Consider the following 23091-nt stretch of genomic DNA (forward strand, 5'->3'; position numbering starts at 1 on the left):
GCCTCGTTGCCTTGTGGCCGTTGCAATGTCACACTTGGTTTCTCTTACTGTTTTCAGGTTTCTTATTACGGGCTTACTTCTAATGTTTCTTGTTTCTAGGACAATAATAGGTTTTATCATTACGTATTGTTATCGTTTCTTTGTTTGTTATTTAATAAAAAGTTCATCAGTGGCCTACTGATTTTCGTTTTCCTATTCCTTTCTTTCCAGGTTGTTTCATGCTAAAGTTTCTGTTAACAGGATACAGTGATCACTTCGTTATTATTGCATATGTCCTTTTCACTAGGGGTGCTCTCTGGTCGGGCCAGATGACCTATCTCTAGTAAATGGTCCGGGTGAAACAGGTGCATCAATCAGTGGGGAGTAGATAGGCATGACAGATTACAACGGGGGACAAAGGTCCGCATTACCTACCCTTTCACTACTTGCAAAGATTTTCCTACGTTTATTTGCAAACAGGGAATACCTCCAAAAAGAACCAATTCCCAAACAGTCAATGTTCGGGCAAACAATCAATCAATGAGGAACGAAATAGGCACGATGTGTTAAAGGTTTGCGTTACCTACCCTTCACTATCTGCAAAGGGAGAGAGAATATTCCTATTCTTCCCCGTTTGCAGGCAGAGAAGATCCTTAAGAGAACCAACTTCGAACAATTCAATGCTCGATTCAATCAATCAATCAATGGGGAGAAAAATAGGTATGACGGATTACAATGGGGACAAAAGTCTGCATTTACCTATCCTTCACTATCTGCAAAGACTAAACCGAGTATGGCGATTCTGTGCTTGTTTGCAAATGCTTGGATAACAATCAATCAAATGGAGAGAGAAGCAGGCACGACGGATTACAACGGGGGCAAAGGCCTGCGTTAACTAACCTTCACTATCTGGAAAGAGAGAGTACTCCTAATAGAAATGAAGGGGGGGGGGGGCAGCATTGAAAGCAGATCAGTGTGCATAAACACGAAAATGTTTTTTCTTACCACGTACTTGACAATCGACAGCTTATGATATTTGCTATTAAAAAACCATTGAAATTCACTGAAAAAAACATAGGTTATAGACCATATATAGTTAGGAATTAGCATTTACAAAACCTTGAAAATTCACTGAAAAAACCATAGGTTATAGACCATATATAGTTAGGAATTAGCATTTACAAAACCTTATTTTACTCACACAAAACCATTGAAATTCCATATATAGTTAGTAGTACTAACTATATATCGCGCACCCGCAATCCACTGCTGATCATGTCACATATTACATCATTCATGACATGGTCAGTGACATCACTGATGACATCACTGATGACATCTCAAATGACATCACTGATGACATCACTGATGACATCTCAAATGACATCACTGATGACATCACTGATGACATCACTGATGACATCTCAAATGACATCAGTGATGTCATCAGTGATGTCATTTGAGATGTCATCAGTGATGTCATCAGTGATGTCACTGACCATGTCATGAATGATGTAATATGTGACATGATCAGCAGTGGATTGCGGGTGCGCGATATATAGTTAGTACTACTAACTATATATGGAATTTCAATGGTTTTGTGTGAGTAAAATAAGGTTTTTTAAATGCTAATTCCTAACTATATATGGTCTATAACCTATGGTTTTTTCAGTGAATATATATATATATATATATATATATATATATAATATATATATATCACAAATCTCTTAGAATAAGAGAAGAAGTCCGCACTCACAAAGATATTATTTCCCAATCTTTTGATTTATTTCGTCACAATTTCAGCATTTGAAGTTACAACCAACGCGTTTCACAACACACAGTTGCTTGTTCACGGTAAGGTAACTAGTGTACAGGCTCCTCCTATATTTTTTCGAAAAGCCAGCCACATTTTCTGATGCTGATCTCACTTCCTGTGAGCCCACAGGAAGTTAGATGGGAAATGTAGTTTTTAATAGTAGTTTGTTCGTATTATATGAAAAAAAATTTTTACACAGTTGTTTATACCAAAAACAAAAACTGCCCATATATACATAAACGAATATATTACTTCATATATTTAGTCAATATGTTCATGTCATTCTATTTTAACAGGTAAATATCCCAATTATTATTGCAATTACCTAAACATTAGAATATTCTGCTCAAAAGCCCCCTAGTGGACATTTTTGCATACATTGTTACCATAATTTGGCTACTATATTCGAAGCTGTATATATATATATGTAGGATATATATATATATATATATATATGTAGGATATATATATATATATATATATATATATATATATATATATATATATATATATATATATATATATATATATATATATATATGTGTAGGATATATATATATATATATATATATATATATATATATATATATATATATATATATATATATATATATATATATATATATATATATATATATATATATATATACATTTGGAGATCTGCCGGGCTGAATACTGGCCCCCATCAACTCTTCCATGCAAATGAGTACTACTGAGAGAGGAAGCGATGCAGAATTTATCTCCCCACAACAAAAGGTGAACGTAATTGAATTATTTTTAAACATCTGATTACTTCTGACAAAAAGCGAAGACTTGGAGATAGCTAACCTCTTCATACATCTCGGAACTGAATGAAATAATCGGTTAACATAACACAGTACGGATCCCTGCGCTCTAGGCATCTTAATAGGATACTAACCCAGGACTAGTTCAGTCTTCTTCAAAGAATGCCTAATGAACATGTTCTACATCTCTGATGGTCATTACTTACCGTTTGATAGGGCAAGCCACAGGTTAGAATCACACGGCCCTCTTGTCTGGCCACCTAAAAAAAAAAAAACATTTTTCATAACGTCATGTTGCAGTCAACAACAGAGTATATGTAGCGTAGCGCATACTATATTTAGGGTGCCAAACCTTACCTGTATATGTTTTATTTAAAGGGGGGAAACACATCACAAATTACATTGCTTACTGCTGTTAAATAAATATTGTTATTGTTGTACATTTGCAATAATGTACTTTATGGGATGTGATTGTATTGTAGAAACCATGTTTGATGTTGGAAAAAGTATATGGTGGGTTGTGAGCTAATGTAGTATCATAATTTGGGACTCGTGTTGTTTCACGTTTTGTGTAGTAACTGCTGCGAGAGCAGAGACGTTTTAAGGGATGGGCTAAGTAGGGTTGGCCTAGGGCCCCAGTTTTCATGGGGCCCCCTGAAAGAAACAAGCTCTGTTCTGCAGAGAGTCTTGCCCCAATGACCTTGGATAATTCTTAAACAGATTGTTTTAAATACCATTTTCCTTTAATATTTTTTTTAATGTGGTTGATGCGGGAGAGTCTATTACAAACATTTTGGAGAGCGTTCTTTTAGATCAAAAGAGGACCTCACATATAAGAAATGGGAGGGTGTCACAGAGATATTTTGCAGTAATATTAGTGAGCTGCTGATGTTGCACTATTGAAAACACACGTCGCTGTTGGTAAGCATATTTAGAATGTGGACGAGTGTGTCTGTGCACTGTCAGTGACCTGGCTAGAGAGTGCATGAAAGAACTGAAATTGGTTCCGAACAAGGGTCCCCTAAATATGTTAGATCCAGGGCAGTGGCGTAGCTACCAGGTTGGGGGGCGCGGGCGGTTACGGCAGGCGGTCCATCCCGGGCGGCGGAGAGCGCAAGGTAAGTCTCTCGAGTCTAGGGAGGGCTGGCTTCTGGAATGGCAGTGCTCCATATGCACCCCTGATCATGGACACTCGAGCGGAGCTGTCATGTAAGCACCCCATAGATAGCAGCTTCCAGCCATATCGTGATGACAATAAATTGGAGGTCCCTATGAATTGTAAACCTAGCATACCACAAAGCCACTCAAATGGATAAAACTCTTGTACTTTGTCGAAAGCTTGTTCGAACTGCTCCGTTTTCGTTTTCAGAGGCAGTGTTAGCTTGGCTTGGCTGCGCTCTCACAAGTGTGTTAATGATAGATCTCTTTGTAAAGGTTCCATGGGCGACCAATGTCGAAAAGGCATATAAAGGCACTCAACCTTTACCTTAGGTTGTCCAACACTACCTCCAAGCATTATCTGCCAGGAGAGGCTGGGAGACATCCTGCCATCACTTATTTCCTCGCATTATCAGGCCGTTCGTTGCAGGCACGATGCTTTTCAAGGGAATGTTGCTATCATCCCAGCAACTCCACACAGTTTACACAAACGGGGTGCAGTTGCAGTCAGAAAATTGGAGGTTTAAGAATCAACATAATATACTAGTTAGTGGCTAGGAATGTCCCCTGCATAGTACAAAGTACATAGGACAAAGGAGTGTTCCCTTGCCCTGAATGCCTAAGTGTGTATATCTGAAATCCTGACCTATTGTGACCAAGCAACGCTAATCTAAGCATGAGAGCAGAGACTTATGCCCAGTAACAAAACTTGAGGGGGCTCCCCTTCAAGGCACTTGGAGGGGCCCACTACGTATTTATTCCTACCTGTGTTATGCCACTGCTTATGCCTCTCACTGACTACGCAAGCTCCAAGACCAATCCTGTGACCCGGAGAAGCACACCAAGTGTGACCTCATAATCGACACAGGACTACTGTCCCTAACCTGGGTATAGCCATTAAGTGCTGCGAGCAGCATACTGTGTTTTTTGGCTGAGTGTCTGGAGAGACCATTTTTAGATCGCATGCCTAGCGTTGCAGTGCGCAGCACTGCTCGCGCAGCGAGAGACCTCATATAGGGGGTTCTGAAAGCTGACCACACGCGGGTGCGTGTGCTTTTGTTTTCGTCAGCTGCTATTGGCTTTATTGTGCGTCTTTGTAAAGAAGGAAGCACGCCATTGGTGAAAGGCGTGTGAATGTCCCAGTGTGAGAAAGTGCGGGAAGCACAGGAAGGACTCACCGGGGTATCGCCTTGGGACTCGTGGAAACAGGTTTCGTGCAACGGCCAGGACTCTGTTGAGGGACTACAACAACCATACCCCTCTCCTGTTTGTTTACAGCAAGACGCCGACGGGAACCCGGAAGTGGAAAAGAATGACTCCGGAAGTACTCCCTACGATCTAATGAAAGGAGGCTGATTTCCAGGGGAGGTGTCTGAGACCAGTGACGCGCTGGCAACAGGAAGGAAGCCGAGTGAGACGAGGAGCAAGGACGGACCCTGTGTGTGGACATCGAGAAGCGGATCCAGGAATAAGAACGTCAAAGTCAGAGAAGACGCGGGACCTGAAGAGGAAGACGGGGGACCTGAAGAAGAAGACGCGGGACCACCAGGAGAAGCAGGGGAACCTGACAAGAGCTGGTGTTAGGACTGGTGGTGCTCTCCGGAGGATGCTGGGGAGCGGCCGCAACTCTGGAGAGTTGCGGCAGAGCCGGTGAGTGGAAGCGGCTCGAGGGACCAGGGGGTGGGGTTGCGGGAAGCGGGTGGTGGAAACAGGGCGGGCTACGGGTAGGGGAGGGGAAGTCCTTATTTGCACAAAGTACTCGTGATGTGAGCCCTGTAAAGAGCAGCATGATATCACTACCGAGAGGCAGTAGTCTCCTGTACCCTAACTGAACCTCTTAATTTGTTTGGGAGAATTGCAGAAGAGTCCCTTTTTCGCAGAATACTTAATTTATTTGGGACAATTGCGTAAGAGCCCTTTCTGCACCAAGCTCTACCCAAAAATCCCCAGGCACTAAATAATCCCCCCTCCTTCACAATCCTAAAACCAGCACAAGAGAAACCAACCAAACACTAAAGGGTGTGGTGACGGGTATAAGTCCATTATACATAAGCAGAGTCCCTATCTGACGGCTTCCTCTTTTTCCCTACTATGAGCCTCTGGGAGATCACCTTGACACCAAGGAGGAGGAGCCGGAAACATCACCCTTGGGATCCCCGTCATGCTCAAGTTCAACCCAAGACACTTCGGGAGAAGAACAGGAGGAAAAACAACCTGAACCACATATCACTTCTACTGTTGACAATAAAAACCTTCCTTTTCACAAATACATACAGCCTCCTCGCCTGTTTATCAAACCCACCTTCCCACACCCAGCTTCCAGGCACGGCCCGTGCAGGGCGTTATACCGGGGCGGTGACATCAGGCGGGGGAGGGTCAGGGTGGGGGGTTGTAAAATGCGGGATATGGACCATTACAGGTAAGTACCGAAAAAAATAAATAAAACTAATTTTGTTACCTGCGCTGCATTGTCAAATGTGATGCAGCGCGGGCAACACAATTTGTTTTATTTCTTTTTTTCGGTACTTACCTGTAATGGTCCATATCCCGCATTTTACCATCCCCCACCCTGAACCTCCCCCGCCTGACGTCACCGCCCCGGTATAACGCCCTCCACGGGCCGTGCCTGCCAGCTTCTTTACAAATGTAACAGCCCATTTCCCAGTGGTGTTTGTTACGCGCAGCAGCGGCACAGACAGCATGCTCCCTCGTACGCGCTCCTCTGAGTTGCGCGCGCACCACTGGTTTCGATTCCGTGCTTATTTTTCTGGTTCAGTCTACAACATTCCTGTCTGGGTTGTTCTGATGATTATAGATAACAGACTGGGTTAATGTTCCAGCTGCAGCGATCTCTGTGTCGTGACTGTCGCAGGGTTCCACCTATCGCGCCACCTCCTCTTTGGCAGTAAGAGAACGCGGAGTGCAGCGCACTGACTGAGGCAGATCTGCTCTGGACGCCTGGGAAATGTCGCACGTGGAATCGTGGCTGGTGATAAAAGGGTCAGACTGAAGCACAGCGGCCAGACAGGTGGTGCCCAGCTCTGATAACTCAGCCACGACTGATAACTCTGCCAACTCCAGACACTGCCCTCCGTGCCACTTTCTCACACTACCCAGCGGTGCTAACTCTACCAGTGGGTGCAAACTCGCCTCATGGCAGCCCTCCCCGTGAGTGCTGGCTCCTCGCACTGCCCTCACGTGCCTCTTCCTCAACTGTACACCCGTGCCAGTTTACACTGCCCACAAATGCCTTTCCACCGGTGCCACCTCCTCAAACTACCTGCTGGTGTTAATCTACACTTCCCACCGTTGTAACCTCCTCAGAATATTCCCTTGTGCCAGCTGTTCTTCCCACGGTCTACTCGTGCCACCTTCTTATACTGCCCACGCGGGCCCACTTCCATATAGCGCCCACCAGTGCCATCTCCTTACATCAACACTGCCACCTGTAACGGCTCCCCAGAATGCCCAGCAGTGTTCTTTTTGCACACACCAGCCTGCGCCTACTCACTCAGCCCAGCCGTGCCTTTTGGTGCATCTTGTTACTCATCGTATTGGTACCAGAGCGCTCCTCTTCATTGGCGCCAGTCCTGCCATATGTCACCATGCCAGCACCTCGCCATCCACCAGTGACAGCCGCTGCCACACTGCTCACTGGTACAAGAACCGCACCCTCCTATTTTACTCTTGACTACCGATTCCAGCATCCTGCCTTTCACAGATTTACAACTGGTTTCAGATTCTTAACAGTTTATTCTACAGTGAGAAAAAAACTGGTGCAGCAAGAGGCGAATCACTGCAGTAGAACACTCTGATTGGCTAGGTGGCGTCACTTCGATTTATGACTGGTGGCCTCTGCTTGTCGCTGGGTGTGTCTGTTTGGTAAGGATCATCACGTCAGTGGCAGCGGTTGACTACTCATGTTAAGTTGTTTGACTTCTGTGATTCGCACTCCAGCACGTAAAGGGATCATTTGTGTGCCATGTGCGCGAATTTGGAGTTGATAAGAAGTACTAGTACAGTCTCATATGGGATCAGTTTGAATATCACGTGTGATACCTGCTCATTTTTAACAATGCCCGTATTTTCAGTATATTATTCGTTATAGGAGTAAATCGAGGAAATCAGCGTGTTTGTTTTCCAGGTTTTAAAAGTGAGGAAGTTTAGAAAATGCTAATTTAATATTACGGAAATGCTAACTAAAGGTAGGCAAACCACTAAAAGTTCGAGCCAGGCAGGGACACCTGAAGAATTTTGAGGGCCCTGGGCCAAAAGTATTTTGGGGTCCCCTGCTCGGACAACTTTAGTTGTATGATCCAATTTCAACTCTTTGTTTGGCTTTTTTGGCCAGGTCACTGACAGTGGGCACACTCGTCCAAATTCTAAATGTTTTTACATCTAATATCCTAGGATAGTGATTTGTGTTTTCAGTATTTTAACGCAGCAGCACCTCACTAATATTACTGCAAATAATCTCTGTGAAATCCTCCCATATGCGAGTCCTGTTTTGGTTAAAAAGAAAAAAAAACATTTTCATGGATGTTGCATGAAAACGGCATTTATAACAGAACAGTGGGCTCTATTAGGTGGCCCCCTGAAAGGCTGGGGCCCTGGCCCAGAGCCCACTTTACCCATGCCTTAAAATGTCTCTGTAGCCAGGTTTGAGGTTCTTTTAAAACCTTAAGGCCAAAGCAAGACGAGATTTCATGGTAGGGTATGTGTCCCTCCCAATAGGTAGGGCTGCAGACTCATGATAATGGAGAACGAGGTTACGATCCAGGCCTTGGCTCACTATTGTGTAAATCGGTGCAAAACATTTAATTTTGATGAGTCGATATAATGTACAACATAGATTGGGTCTGTTGTGAAGAGATAGTAACACAGAACTTCTCTGGAGACAAGCTGCTTTTACAGTTCCAGATTTATTTGGTAAATATGAAGCATAAAAGCCTAGGTGTGTAATCCCTGTGGAGCGCTCCATGTAACTTCCTACGCTGCCTTCGGCACAACATAGCACCCAGCTAAAAACATAACAATAGAATTTAGACAAGCCTTTTTCAGATGTGGATTCCATTTGCTTTTTTTTCACAATTTTAGTCATAAATACAAAAATAATCGTAAAGTAAAAGTTATATAAAAATATAAAAACAATTTGATAAAAGAGTAAAACGGCATAACATTACAAAAGCCAGTTGAGAATTTTTGTAGGACAATTGACACCAAGCATTTGCAATGCAATAGGATTGCCATTACTGAAAGTTTGACCTATTGGTGTTGTAAATAATAATGCAACGCCAATAGCTCAAACTTTCATAATGCGAGACCTATTGCATTGCAAATGCTTGTTTTTGTCATGAGTGTGACCTGCATGCCCTCTGGTGTAAATTTCTGCTGTTCTGTAAATGCCCAGAATCCTGCGCGGACACTCTTTTTGTGTATGTCAAGTGCGTGTGTAGTGAGTGTGCAGCAGGAGGACTCTGCAAGTCTGCACACTGCAGTCAGTGGGATCATTTTTGGGGGCACGCTGCTTGGCTAGGCACAAGATAGAAGACGAGGACAGGACGCTTCCCCTTGTCTTGCCGCATTTTCTCCCGCATTTGTTTCCCGCCGCCGCAGTCGCCCCCCTGGTCCCACGAGCGGCCCAGCCACTGCAGAGCCGGCCGCTCGCCAGTTCCCGCCGCTGCTAGCCCAGGCCCTGCCCACCACCGGCCCATTGGCCGAGCCGCTCCCGCCGCCCAGCTGACCCGCCCTCACGTCCCCCTTCTTAAGGGGACAGCAAGGAGAGTTCGGGAGTGACCGCTGCGCCTCTCACCAGGCCGGGTCACCCCCTTGCCCCTCCTGCCGCCTCCTGCTCCAGCCTGCCTTGCCTTGCCGCATTTTCTCCCGCATTTTTTTCCCACCGCCGCAGTCGCCCCCCTGGTCCCACGAGCGGCCCAGCCACTGCAGAGCCGGCCGCTCGCCAGTTCCCGCCGCTGCTAGCCCAGGCCCCGCCCACCACCGGCCCATTGGCCGAGCCGTTCCCGCCGCCCAGCTGACCCGCCCTCACGTCCCCCTTCTTATGACGCCCCCAGAGTGACCGCGCAGCGGACGCGTGCAGCGGGAGCACCAAAGGAGCGCCGAAGGTGCGCCAAAGGTAAGCCCGTCTACGCCCGTCCGCGCCTGGACCGCGCCCAGTGCCAGGACCCCTGGCCCTCGCAGACCCCATCCCACCCGCCGGATGTACGACGCCGCCACCCTCAACGCACTCAACTCCGGCCGATTCCCGGGATGCTACCGAGCCACCCCGAGACGCACCCACGGACCCTTCTGCTGCAACGCCTGCAAGTTCACCTGCAACCGGACCCGCGCCACACCAGCACCCACCAAGCCGACCTCCAGCAGCACCCACCTGAGGTGCATCCTGCTCAACACCCGCTCCGTCCACAGACACGCCGTCGAGCTCTGGAACCTGCTCGACACCACAGCCCCAGACATCGCCTTCCTCACGGAAACCTGGATGAACGCCTCCTCAGCGCCCGACATCGCCATCGCCATCCCGGACGGCTACAAGATCATCCGGAGGGACCGCGTCAACCAGACAGGAGGAGGCATCGCCATCATCCACAGGAACACCATCCGCATCTCGACCAAAACCGACGACACCCTCGCACCCGCCGAACACTTGCACTTCCAGATCCACGTCAACCCCAAGACCACCCTCAGAGGCACCCTCATCTACAGACCCCCGGGACCACACACCCAATTCAGCGAAGACATTGCCGACTTCATCAGCCCACACGCCCTCCCCTCCGCCGACTACATCCTCCTCGGGGACCTCAACTTCCACCTGGAGAACGACAACGACCGCAACACCACCACCCTGCTGGACAACCTCGCCAACCTCGGACTCAAGCAACTGGTGACCACCTCCACCCACTACGCCGGACACACTCTCGACCCGGTCTTCTCTTCCAGCAAAGACATCACCTTCAGTCACGCCACGGGACTCCACTGGACGGACCACAGCTGCGTCCACTTCAGCTTCAGGAGGACCACGCTCCACCATCACCAGCAACAGGTTCCCCGCAGAAGCTGGAACAAGATCACTGCAGACCAGCTCGCTACTTCCCTGAGCAAGAACCCTCCCACCAGCACAACGAACCCCAGCCAAGCGGCCACCAACCTCACGAAGTGGATCAGCGACTGCGCAGACGACCTCGCCTCTCTGAAGACCCCGCCGAGCAGACCCGGCAGCCAGAAAGCCCCATGGTTTAACGACGAACTCAAGAGCTCCAAGAAGAACTGCAGAGCACTCGAGAAAACCTGGCGCAGAGACCCAACACCGGACAACATGACTGCCCTCAAGCTCGCCACCCGAAAACACCACCAACTGATCCACACCACCAAGAAAACTGCATTCAAGGAACGACTGGACAACAACGCACACAACAGCAAGGAACTCTTCAACATCGTGAAAGAGCTCTCCAACCCCAACGCCGGAAACAACGACATCACCCCTTCGCAAGACCTCTGCAACTCCCTCGCCTCCTACTTCCACAACAAGATCGCGGACATACACAACAGCTTCAGCACTCAACCGACGCACGCCACCACCGAACCACCGCCCCCCACCACCACCCTCCGCGCATGGACCCCGATCAGCACCGAAGACACCATCCGCACGATTAACTCCATCCACTCCGGATCTCCGATCGACCCCTGCCCTCACCACGTCTTCAACAAGGCCGACGCTGTCATCGCACCCCACCTACGGGACATCGTCAACACCTCCTTCGACACCGCTACCTTCCCGGAGAGCTGGAAGCATGCCGAACTCAGCGCTCTACTTAAGAAACCATCAGCCGACCCCACCGACCTCAAGAACTACCGCCCCATCTCGCTGCTCCCGTTTCCGGCAAAAGTCATCGAGAAGACCGTCAACAAGCAGCTGGCCGCCTTCCTCGAGACGAACGGTTCCCTCGACCTCTCACAGTCTGGCTTCCGGGCCAACCACAGCACCGAGACCGCCCTGATCGCAGCTACCGATGACATCCGAGCCCTGCTCGACAACGGAGAAACAGCGGCCCTCATCCTCCTGGACCTCTCCGCGGCCTTCGACACTGTCTGCCACCGTACCCTAGTACAGCGCCTCAGCAACGTCGGAATCCAGGAGAAGGCACTGGAGTGGATCATCTCCTTCCTCGCCGGAAGGACACAGAGAGTCCGCCTCCCCCCGTTCAGATCAGAGGCCACCGAAGTCATCTGCGGCGTTCCTCAAGGCTCCTCGCTCAGCCCAACACTCTTCAACGTCTACATGAGCCCCCTCGCAGCCACCGCACGCCAGCACAACCTCAACATCATCTCCTACACCGACGACACCCAGCTGATCGTCTCCCTCACCAACGACCCCGCCACCGCCAGAACCAACCTGCACGAAGGGATGACAGACGTAGCCAAATGGATGTCGAACAGCCGCCTGAAACTGAACTCGGACAAGACGGAAGTCCTCATCCTGGGATCCTCACCCTCCGCCTGGGACGACTCTTGGTGGCCCCCCGCCCTGGGCAGCGCACCCAAACCAACAGACCACGCACGCAACCTGGGCTTCATCCTGGACTCCTCCCTCTCCATGACCAGACAAGTCAACGCCGTCTCCTCGTCGTGCTTCAACATCCTGCGCATGCTACGTAAGATCTTCCGGTGGATCCCCACCGAGACCAGGAAGACGGTCACCCAGGCCCTCGTCACCAGCCGACTGGACTACGGCAACTCCCTCTACGCCGGAACCACCGCCAAACTCCAGAAGAGACTCCAGCGGATCCAGAACACCTCAGCACGACTCATCCTGGACATCCCCCGCCGCAGCCACATATCCGGACACCTGAGAGATCTGCACTGGCTTCCGGTCAACAAAAGAATCACCTTCCGGCTCCTCACCCACGCACACAAAGCCCTACACAACCAAGGCCCAGGATACCTAAACAGCCGCCTCAACTTCTACGCTCCCAAACGCCAGCTTCGATCGACCAGCCACGCCCTCGCCGCCGTCCCCCGCATCCGAAGAGCCACCACAGGATGAAGGTCCTTCTCCTACCTGGCCGCCAAGACTTGGAACTCCCTCCCGGCCCACCTCCGCCTGACCAAAGACCACCTCGCCTTCAGGAAGCAGCTCAAGACCTGGCTGTTCGAGCGGTAGCGGACCCCCTCCCCCCAGCGCCTTGAGACCCTCCGGGTGAGTAGTGCGCTATATAAATGCTTTGATTGATTGATTGATTGACAGAGGACGTGCATTGCCTGCATTCCTGAGGTGGGGGTTCACAAAACCGAGAGGGTCTCTTCTCTTAAAGCTGCAGAGCTTTGTGCAGTGATTACTGCAAAGACCATCCTGCCTTGTACGGATAGGCTTGAAAGGAACCCAAACTACTTCATTTGCTTGTCTTCTGTGCACCTCTGCAGAAGGAAAAGTGCCAGTATTCCTATAAGCAGCAACGTAACAGGTGCGCAGGAGGGCTCCTCCCTTTTCCATAGGGAATCAAGGTATTAAAGAAGGCTAGAGTTAAGGATCAGCAGCACACACACGCCTCCAAGGAGGACATGCGGCGGTCCGAGGGATCAATTTACAACCGCAAACCCAGCGGTAGAGTGGAGAACATGGCAAGGCGCTGCGCTTTGAGCATCATGTCTTGCGCCCCACTATTTAGAGATGCTCACCAGGTAGGTCGCCTGAGCCCCAAAAGGAAATATGTGTTGTATCCATTTTGGAGAAAAGTCAGCTGTCGCTCGCGCCTTAATATAATATAGCATAACTCATTAGAAAGAGTGAGCGATGACGGACCATTCTCCTTTATCAGCAAAAAGGGTGCATTTCTTTTTGGGGTGAATCCCTACACAATGTCAAACACGACAATGGAGACTTTGACACAACTGCGAAGGAGGCTTGAGACAGGGATTCACTTGGAAGTTCACGCTGGTCCTTGTCAGCACAAGGCTCCCAATTAGTTATTTATGTGCACCACCATTTGGTTGATGTTGGGGGTAAGAGGTGGAACTGTTGCTTCTGTTCTTCAAGATGAGGAAGTTTTTGGGTAGGATCAGCCTTTTTGTCTGTCTTAGGCTGCTGCTTCAGTGAGGTGGATGACAACTAGGTGCACAGATTTCACATTTCATTATTCCCAGGTTGTGGACTCTCCAGTACGGAGACAGTCCTTAGTGCTACCTGCGGTGTAAAACCACTCTAGAAAAAAGACTGTCTGGAGAGAAGCCTGCACCGTCTCACTACTGAACTACATGACCTGAAAGCATTCTCAAATGATCTTTTCTCCGTGATCAGCTCCTTCCTCACCTCTGAAAATCTGCCCAGAGTCCCCCCTAGGGTTAGAGATCGTACGGGCTAGCCTTTAGCCCCCTCCGTCTCGAAAACCATGCCCCTACCTAATGCGCCCTCCCGCCCCAGAAGATTTGAGACCTACCTGGCGTACAATGATCTCAATGACCTTCACAACTCATACTCTAATAGCTCCAACTCCAACATGATCCTGCCGAAACAAATAGAAACCATCCATTCTAACCCAAACAGAGAACCTCCTCACAAGATTAGAGTCATCAATAAAGACAACCTCAAGAGAGTGAAAGTCATCCAGACCCCTTCCCCTATAAATCCGTTACGACTTAAATGTGCTCTACTCAATTGCAGGTCAGCCAATAAACATGCCTCCGATATCTTCGACCTCATCCAACACAATGACTTAGACATTATCATCCTCACTGAATCTTGGCTAAATCCCACCTCCACTCCTATCTTAGACTTCCTAGTACCTCCTATTCATAACATAATTAGACTAGACAGAGTTCAGAAGCTGGGTGGTGGCCAGCTTGTATTCACAGGAACACACTCTCGATTTCTCACATGGAGGTCTCTTCGCCTTCCTCCTGTGAATACCTCTGTCTCAGCATCTCAAGTAATATCCTGCCGGTTTGCAAACTTCACAGTTTTTATAACCCCGGGAACAATCTCCCCTTCATTGAGCAACTAATGGAAATCATCTCTGGCAATGTCGACTCAACCGTGTCCCAAACCTTCCTTGGTGACTTCCACCTTCACTGGCCCAACCCCAATAACCTTGCGGTAACTTGCCTTAAATCATTCTTAAATGATCAAGAACTGATTCAGCACGGTGACCAACCAACTCATAAGAAAGGAGAAACTCTAGACCTCATTATCTCAAAAGGGTAACTACCTTCTCTGCAAGTTTAGGTAACTACCTTCTCTGCAAGTCTCGTTTCGTTTGGAGACTGGTGTCGAGGAGTGACCAGGCGCCATGCCTTCCAAAGGAGCAAGGGGGAAGGCATGAACACCAGAGGATCAAGCGGAGAATGGCGCCCCCTTAGAGGTGAGCAGAAAGGTGGCTAACCCCCGCAAACAAACGCTAAAATTTAAAAGAAAATCAACAGGATAACGCAAAAGTAAAAACAGGGGGCTTGAAAAAATACAAGATAATACCAGCAATCTTTGCAGCTGTAAAGGATAAATCCAAAGGTGGTAAAAAATCTGTCTGGAACCTGGAATTAGAACAAGCTACCCTAACTGTTACAAGTACAGGGACGGGTGTATCAGCGATAATAGACAACAGTTCACAGAGTAACATTTTCAATTGCATTTTGGGGCCACCGTTACCTGATTTTGGCATCTCCTGGTCGCCAGCACACCCTGCTCGCCCCCGCCGCCGCAGACCATCCGCGGCCGCCAAGAGCGGCAGGGCAGACGGAAAACTACACTTCCCAGCGTCCCCTGCTTCGCGGGGACGCCGCTGGACAACTGGGGCTTCCGCCCGGAGGTGTATTTTCAGCCAGCACTTCCTCCCGCGTCGCGGGACACGCGCGGGACTCGCCGGGCTGAGCCGGGGCCGGTGGAGGCCAGGCCAGGCCACTTCCCTAAGCTGCAACTATGGGTAAGCGAAAACTGATGGGTTTGGAGGGTCCTGGTGCTAAAACAGCTAAAGTCCCACGCAAGGCCGACACCATCATTTCCTACCTAACTTCAGCAGTGGGGGCAATAAATGAAAAGATTGCAAACGCTGAAAAGGTTTTGGAATTGGAAAGGACAAATGGCACTACCAACAAGACTTCTACTCCCTCTGTTTTCTCAGAGTCTTCACGTGAGCACATAATCCCTGTTTCTGATATACACCAAGATATTGTCACTACTACATGTGCATCATCACTGGAGGAGGAGATTACTTATGGTAATCCTTCAGCCCCGGAACAGTCAAAACCCACAAAATGCGCTCGCAAAACAAAACATCTGCAAGTAGATCAAGAACAAACTATGAATGCATTCCTGGGGGATAAATTGGAGGATTTGATCAATTCACGAATAGAACCACTACTCGTGAGCATTGCTAAAGATATTGTGGATTCTTTAAATACCTGCGTAGCTGGCCTACTAAAAAGGTGCGAAACCATTGACATTTTCATAAAAGACTATCTATCGCACCCTCGGGAGGGGAACACTATCCCTAAACTCGCACCCCCCATAGCTTTGGAGGCAATGGAATGTTCGGGACCAAGTAAAATCACAACTGACACACGAGCAAAAGCAAGCGTCAAACATGTAGCTGAACCTAAAAACCTGACCCACAGTAAAGAAAACACCTGCGCCGGTGCTTTCGCAATTAATGCCACCACTCAGAAGCATACAACATCCCAGTCAAACGTCACTACTAATACTCATAAACCCAGTAGTTTTAGGCTGCATCTATCCCCCGATGCCGTCCCTTTTGTAGCTGTATTAACCGGGATTCCACCCCTAGCACAAGAGGCCGCTGAGTCTACATCGGATCTCTTAGGCAAAACAAGAGAGTGGTGTAGACACTACTCTAGCGGGGATTACGACTTACCCGCCTCCATTAGCATGGTTAGGAGAGTGGGGTGGGTAGGTAAAGGCCCAAAGTCAATCCTAGGGGACTGCATTGTTGTGAATTTCACTGAGAAAAATGCCGCTGATACTGTTCTGGGACGGCTCTGAGATTACTAAAACTGGGGTTAGACCTTATCCTTTGGTTTTTTTTTATCCACCTCTAAACGCCCAGAATGGTAGACGGTCTGTATCTCTATCACACAGCCGACCTCAACTGGGAACACTTGCTCACGATGGAACCTCTAGATCTAGGGCATCTTGTACCCCACTTCAGCAATTTATCACATCATCTAAGGTCCCCAAGAATAAGGTTAACACTTCAAGTGAGGGTATACCCCTATCAAACCGCTTTTTACCACTTGTTGGGATGGAGGAGCAAGATTGACAACCAAACCAACGGAGCAGAAAAGACGCGAAAGTTGCCACGACACTCCCAAAAAACATATGTAGTATTCTGAGCTGGAATATAGCCGGTATTAGATCCAAAAGTAATGATGAAAATTGGCTGGGCATGATTAGAGCCCATGAAATTCTAGCATTGCAAGAAACATGGGACACGGGAAATAGCCTGGCTCTGGATGGCTATATCCATTTTAGTATACCAGCCGAATCTAGTACGGCTGGCAGAGCGAAGGGAAGATTAGCCACATTCATCTCATTAAACTTGAAAGGTAGAGCAAAACAGATTGATTTTGGCTCAAGAAATTGTTTAGTTGTTGAATTAAAGATCACTAACTCCCCCCCACTCCTATTGATAAACTTTTATAATTCTTCAGTCAGTCATACTCCAAATGAGCATCTAGACTCTCTAGGGGAGTTCTTGAACAAGTATAGGGAGTCCAGTAAACTTGAGTTTGAGGTCATACTCATGGGTGACTTTAACATCCACCCATGTAGTTTAGAGTGCCTTCGGGAAGATAGCGAGGGTTTTCCCCACTCGCTCCCGACGCACTTTGAACACACTAAACAGGGGGAGGCTTTGGAGCTTCTCCTGGCATCAATGAACCTCTACGAATCTGGATGCTGTGAGATTGGGCACAGGTTGAACACATATGTAGGAAATAATACAGGCACGGTTATTGATTTTATTTTTCTATCCACTTATGTTTTGTCGCAGGTCATAAATTATAGGGTAGAACACTCTGTTTTTAGCGACCATAATCCCATAATCTTGGAGGTTGCTCGATGGGGACCATTGGAATGCATTGTGACGCAGGCCCCTTGTCCCACTGAGCTGGTCCCTAAAGACCAGAACCGGAGGCTAAAATGGGATAAAGTAATCCCAATGACCTTCCTACAAGACACCCTGGCTAAGGTCGAGGTAGAGGTGGGCATTTGCCTGGACAATATCGACTCCAATGCAATTTAATATGCCATCAAGTTAACTCCGAGTTAACGGTTAAAATAAAAACAGGTTTGAATTTGGGGCCAAAATGGTTTGACTCCAATTGCACAAAAGCTCACTCAGTTCTCCTCACAACGTTAAAGGAAAAACCAAGGGACAGAGTACTTATTGCATCCCTTAGAAAACAATATAAACAGGCCATCCAGGCCCGTAAATTAGAGATCAAAGATAAGGCCTGGAATGATTTATTATCAGTTGAGACACACCGGGATAGTGCCAAATTCTGGTCAATTATAAACCATCCCTACTTCTCGGGCATAGAGAACCATGGAGTTGAATGTATTATCCCGGATGAACAGTGGGTGGTCCATTTTGGAAATATATACAGTCATCCACCCCACACCACCGCACATGGATTAACGCCTCCCGGAAGTGTAGAAATGGTCCCACCTTTTAGGGCTGAGGAAGTGGAGAAAGCCATAAATGACACACTAAAGAATAAAGCCCCGGGCCCAGATGGGGTACCCGCTTATCTGTTTAAGTGTGCACCGATTTTTTGGGCTAAAATCCTCAGCAATGTTTTCAACGCCACAAGAGACCACAACTTTCCTGAGTCTTGGGCAAAATCTATAATTATCCCAATTTTTAAAAAAGGTCCGAGGGGAGATCCAGCCTGTTATAGGCCGATCTCGCTAATAGATTCTAGTGTAAAGATTCTGGGCAGAGTGTTATTGGGGAGACTGACAACATGGCTTGATGGGAGAGGGATTATGTCAAACGCACAATATGGCTTCAGGGCAAACAGGAGTACACTGGATCAGTGTCTTAACCTCGAACTCCTCATAAATAAGTATTCGATTGGCAGGGGGGGGTCTCTGTACATGGCCTTTATGGACCTCTCCTCAGCCTTCGACCTTGTCAATAGGGCGAAGCTGTGGGGGGTCCTTTTGGACATGGGCTTTGATCCCCCATTGGTTAGCTACATAGCTGAACTTCACCGCGACCTTTCGGCCTCGGTTAGAGTCACCAAGGAGGGGAGGTGTACCTGTCATTTCAAATCAGAGAGGGGGGTTAGGCAAGGATGTATCCTTGCCCCCCTCCTCTTTACACTTTATATCAATGCCCTTGAGCCAGCTTTGGCGGATGCATCTTTGGATATCCCGCGTGCAGGAGAGACAAAGATCCAGGTCCTCCTGTACGCGGACGACACCGTTGTTTTGGCACGCTCTGAGGTGGCCCTTAGTCGACTATTGGCCTCTTTTGGTAATTTTATGGCCTCCCTAGACCTGAAAATTAACACGCAGAAATCACAGATTATGATTACTGGAGTTGCAGGTAGGAAAAAGAAAACTAAAACATTTTTCTGTACTGGGCAGGAAATAAAGAGTTCCATCCTTTCCATACCTAGGGGTTTTATTTGATGACAGAGGAACCTGGAGGCCCCAGCAACTTTCCAAAAGTAACGCTGTAGCAAGAGCAGCTGCAGCATTGCTTGGATTCATAAAAAGGCTGGGAGCACGCCCCATGGAAGCTATTATAAAAGTATATAAAGCCAAATGTTTATCTATAGCCCATTATGGCTCCGCCATCTGGGGTCACGTAAACCACGACAAGATTCAAAAGGTGGAAAACAAATTTTTGAGATCATTGCTCTCCCTCCCCTATTCTACCCCTATATACTCACTACACGCAGAATTGAGCTTGGGATACGTAACAGACACATTAAAGTTAGCCCCAGTCACTTGCTGGCTAAAAACCTGGCTCAATAAGGAGATATCATTAAATCACATAATCCTTAAAGACTGTTTAGCGTTGGATAGAGCCCTAAACATCCCGTGGGTGAGATATGTTAAGTTACAACTTACACAAGCGGGTCGTCCTGAGCTTTTTCTCTCCCCAGAATGTATTACAAAAGAGGACCTTAATACAGTAAAAAGTACCTTGATTAGTATGTATACATCAGAAAGGGAAGAAACTGAACGAAAGAAGCCACTTGTTAGAAAGAATTTTACGCTAAAGACTGCTCAGGGCATTGAACCATATCTCATTCTAGTAACCAGACCATTTCACCGTTTTCTTTTAATCAGATTTCGTTTTAATCTTATTTATTTAATGCTCGGTCATTATCCTAATTGGGATACACCAGAGAATGCAAAACCCTGTGACTGTGAACATTTTTTTTACAGGACACGTTACATTTTATTATGTTCTGCGATCACTACATTAAGATCAGGAAAAAATACTTGCTACCAATTTTGCGCAAGGCAGGCTTTGTACAGGTCAGGCCAGCACTTATGTACTTGCAACTCTTACCTAGTGCAAGAGTAACATTTCACGTAGCCAATTTTTTAGTCGCAGGAGTCCGCATTAATAAGAATCGCCTAAACTCAAAGTCTATATTAACTAATGTCTGATCATTTTTAGTATACATGATGTTTTTATAACTTTTTAACTTTTTGATATTTCTTATATGTATTAACCCCATGAAATATGGCCGTATGAACTTTTTACTCTTTGTAACTAGTTGGTTAACGTACTGTGCTTGTAATGATGAAATGTATTGTGTCCATCCTTTTTTGATTTTTATTAATCGAATAAAGAAATTTGACTGACTGACTGACTGTCAAAAGGGCAGTCCATCACTCTTGATACCATTACCCCTTGTGATTGGTCCAACCACCACTGCATCCTCTTTTATATTAACAGGGAGGTGTTGATGGCGAAGGGTCAACCAATGAATTCAAAGATCTGGAAAAGGGACCTCAGATCAATAAACTCAGTTGAACTAGCAGCCCACTGTAAATCTACCCTCTCCTACCAAGCTGACTTGGGTGAAGTTCAGCTACTCACAGACTCCTACAACTCGACCATCTACAACCATTGCACCACTCCAACAAAAAAATGCCTCAACAAAAATATCCAAACCGTGGTACAATGACAATTTAAACACGGAACGCCGCAACCTCAAGGTAGTTGAATGTTGCTGGAGATCCAAACCCTCCTTGGAACAACTAAAACTCCATAGAGAGGTTAGGCGCTTCTACAACAAACAAATCAAGTGCGCTAAAGCGGACTACTTCAGACACCAACTTGATCAAGCTGGTAACCGCCCCAAGAAACTTTTCGAATTGGTCAAACAGCAATCAGTGGTAGGTCCAAACCTCTCTGATTCTGGAGGCAGCCCACCCTCATGCGACTATCTTGCTGCTTTCTTCATTGAGAAATCAAGACTCATATTCATTGATCTCGCCTCTAAGAAGGCTCTCCTGCTATCCTCAGGGTCCGCACCCCCCTTGACCTCTTAGAAAAAGGCAAACCTATCAGCCTGAACACCAAGAACAACGTGTCATGGGGCACCTTTACCCCATTCAGTGAAAAAGACATCAACAGGATTCTTCAGAATATCAACCCATCTACCCACATCAATGACCCATTGTCCCCGGCCATCTTCAAAGAAATCAAGAATGCACTCATCCCCCCCTGGACAAGGATCGTAAACGCTTCTCTATCACAAGGCACGATCCCGGACTGCCTAAAAGCAGCTCAGGTGTCACCTATACTAAAAAAAGCTAACGCAGATGAAGCTGACCTCAATAACTTCTGCCCAATCTCCAACATCCCCACCCTAGCCAAACTCTTAGAAAAATACGTACAACTCCAAATTTGTGCTCACATAGAAAACTTCCAACTACTAGACCAGCATCAATTAGGCTTTCGGATGGGGCACAGTACCAAGTCAGCTCTGACTCACATTATGGATGACATCTTAAAAATGCTTGACCAAAATGATTCATGCCTCCTAATCCTCCTTGCAAACACAACAATGATGGACAGAATGTGGATCAATGTCACACATTCACCCCAGTCCAAAGATCTGGGCCCAAATCCATCGTTTTTCCACTCCACACCACCCTGGGTTAGACAATGGCGATATGCAAATCAGCGCTGACCCTGTGCCCCATGGGAACAGTCCAGTCCGAACTACAAAAGCCATGTCCTTCCCAGAACGGAAACAAGCATCCGAGGACCGGCCCGGTTTCGAGGTAACACCTCTCATCAGCCCGGCTAGCTTGATTCCAGTGGTGTGGAGTGCCTGGGACTCACGTCTGAGCATCCCCAGTACACTTAGAGCGGTACCTGCAAACACAACAATGATGGACAGAATGTGGATCAATGTCACACATTCACCCCAGTCCAAAGATCTGGGCCCAAATCCATCGTTTTTCCACTCCACACCACCCTGGGTTAGACAATGGCGATATGCAAATCAGCGCTGACCCTGTGCCCCATGGGAACAGTCCAGTCCGAACTACAAAAGCCATGTCCTTCCCAGAACGGAAACAAGCATCCGAGGACCGGCCCGGTTTCGAGGTAACACCTCTCATCAGCCCGGCTAGCTTGATTCCAGTGGTGTGGAGTGCCTGGGACTCACGTCTGAGCATCCCCAGTACACTTAGAGCGGTACATGCAAACACAACAATGATGGACAGAATGTGGATCAATGTCACACATTCACCCCAGTCCAAAGATCTGGGCCCAAATCCATCGTTTTTCCACTCCACACCACCCTGGGTTAGACAATGGCGATATGCAAATCAGCGCTGACCCTGTGCCCCATGGGAACAGTCCAGTCCGAACTACAAAAGCCATGTCCTTCCCAGAACGGAAACAAGCATCCGAGGACCAGCCCGGTTTCGAGGTAACACCTCTCATCAGCCCGGCTAGCTTGATTCCAGTGGTGTGGAGTGCCTGGGACTCACGTCTGAGCATCCCCAGTACACTTAGAGCGGTACCTGCAAACACAACAATGATGGACAGAATGTGGATCAATGTCACACATTCACCCCAGTCCAAAGATCTGGGCCCAAATCCATCGTTTTTCCACTCCACACCACCCTGGGTTAGACAATGGCGATATGCAAATCAGCGCTGACCCTGTGCCCCATGGGAACAGTCCAGTCCGAACTACAAAAGCCATGTCCTTCCCAGAACGGAAACAAGCATCCGAGGACCGGCCCGGTTTCGAGGTAACACCTCTCATCAGCCCGGCTAGCTTGATTCCAGTGGTGTGGAGTGCATGGGACTCACGTCTGAGCATCCCCAGTACACT

At 47.7% G+C, this 23091-nt stretch overlaps 1 protein-coding gene across 2 annotated transcripts in view; it reads right to left on the reverse strand.

Annotated features, from left to right (window-relative positions):
* EXD3 (exonuclease 3'-5' domain containing 3) overlaps positions 1 to 23091 on the reverse strand; it is a 2383304-nt gene that overhangs the window by 960647 nt on the left and 1399566 nt on the right. For both annotated transcript variants that reach the window (XM_078642091.1, XM_078642090.1), the window contains exon 19: positions 2790 to 2843. In XM_078642091.1, coding sequence (XP_078498217.1) covers positions 2790 to 2843 — 54 coding nt within the window. The remainder of the gene's footprint in view (positions 1 to 2789; positions 2844 to 23091) is intronic.

This window comes from Lissotriton helveticus, chromosome 5_1 (assembly GCF_964261635.1).
Source record: "Lissotriton helveticus chromosome 5_1, aLisHel1.1, whole genome shotgun sequence".
Lineage (NCBI taxonomy): Eukaryota > Metazoa > Chordata > Amphibia > Caudata > Salamandridae > Lissotriton > Lissotriton helveticus.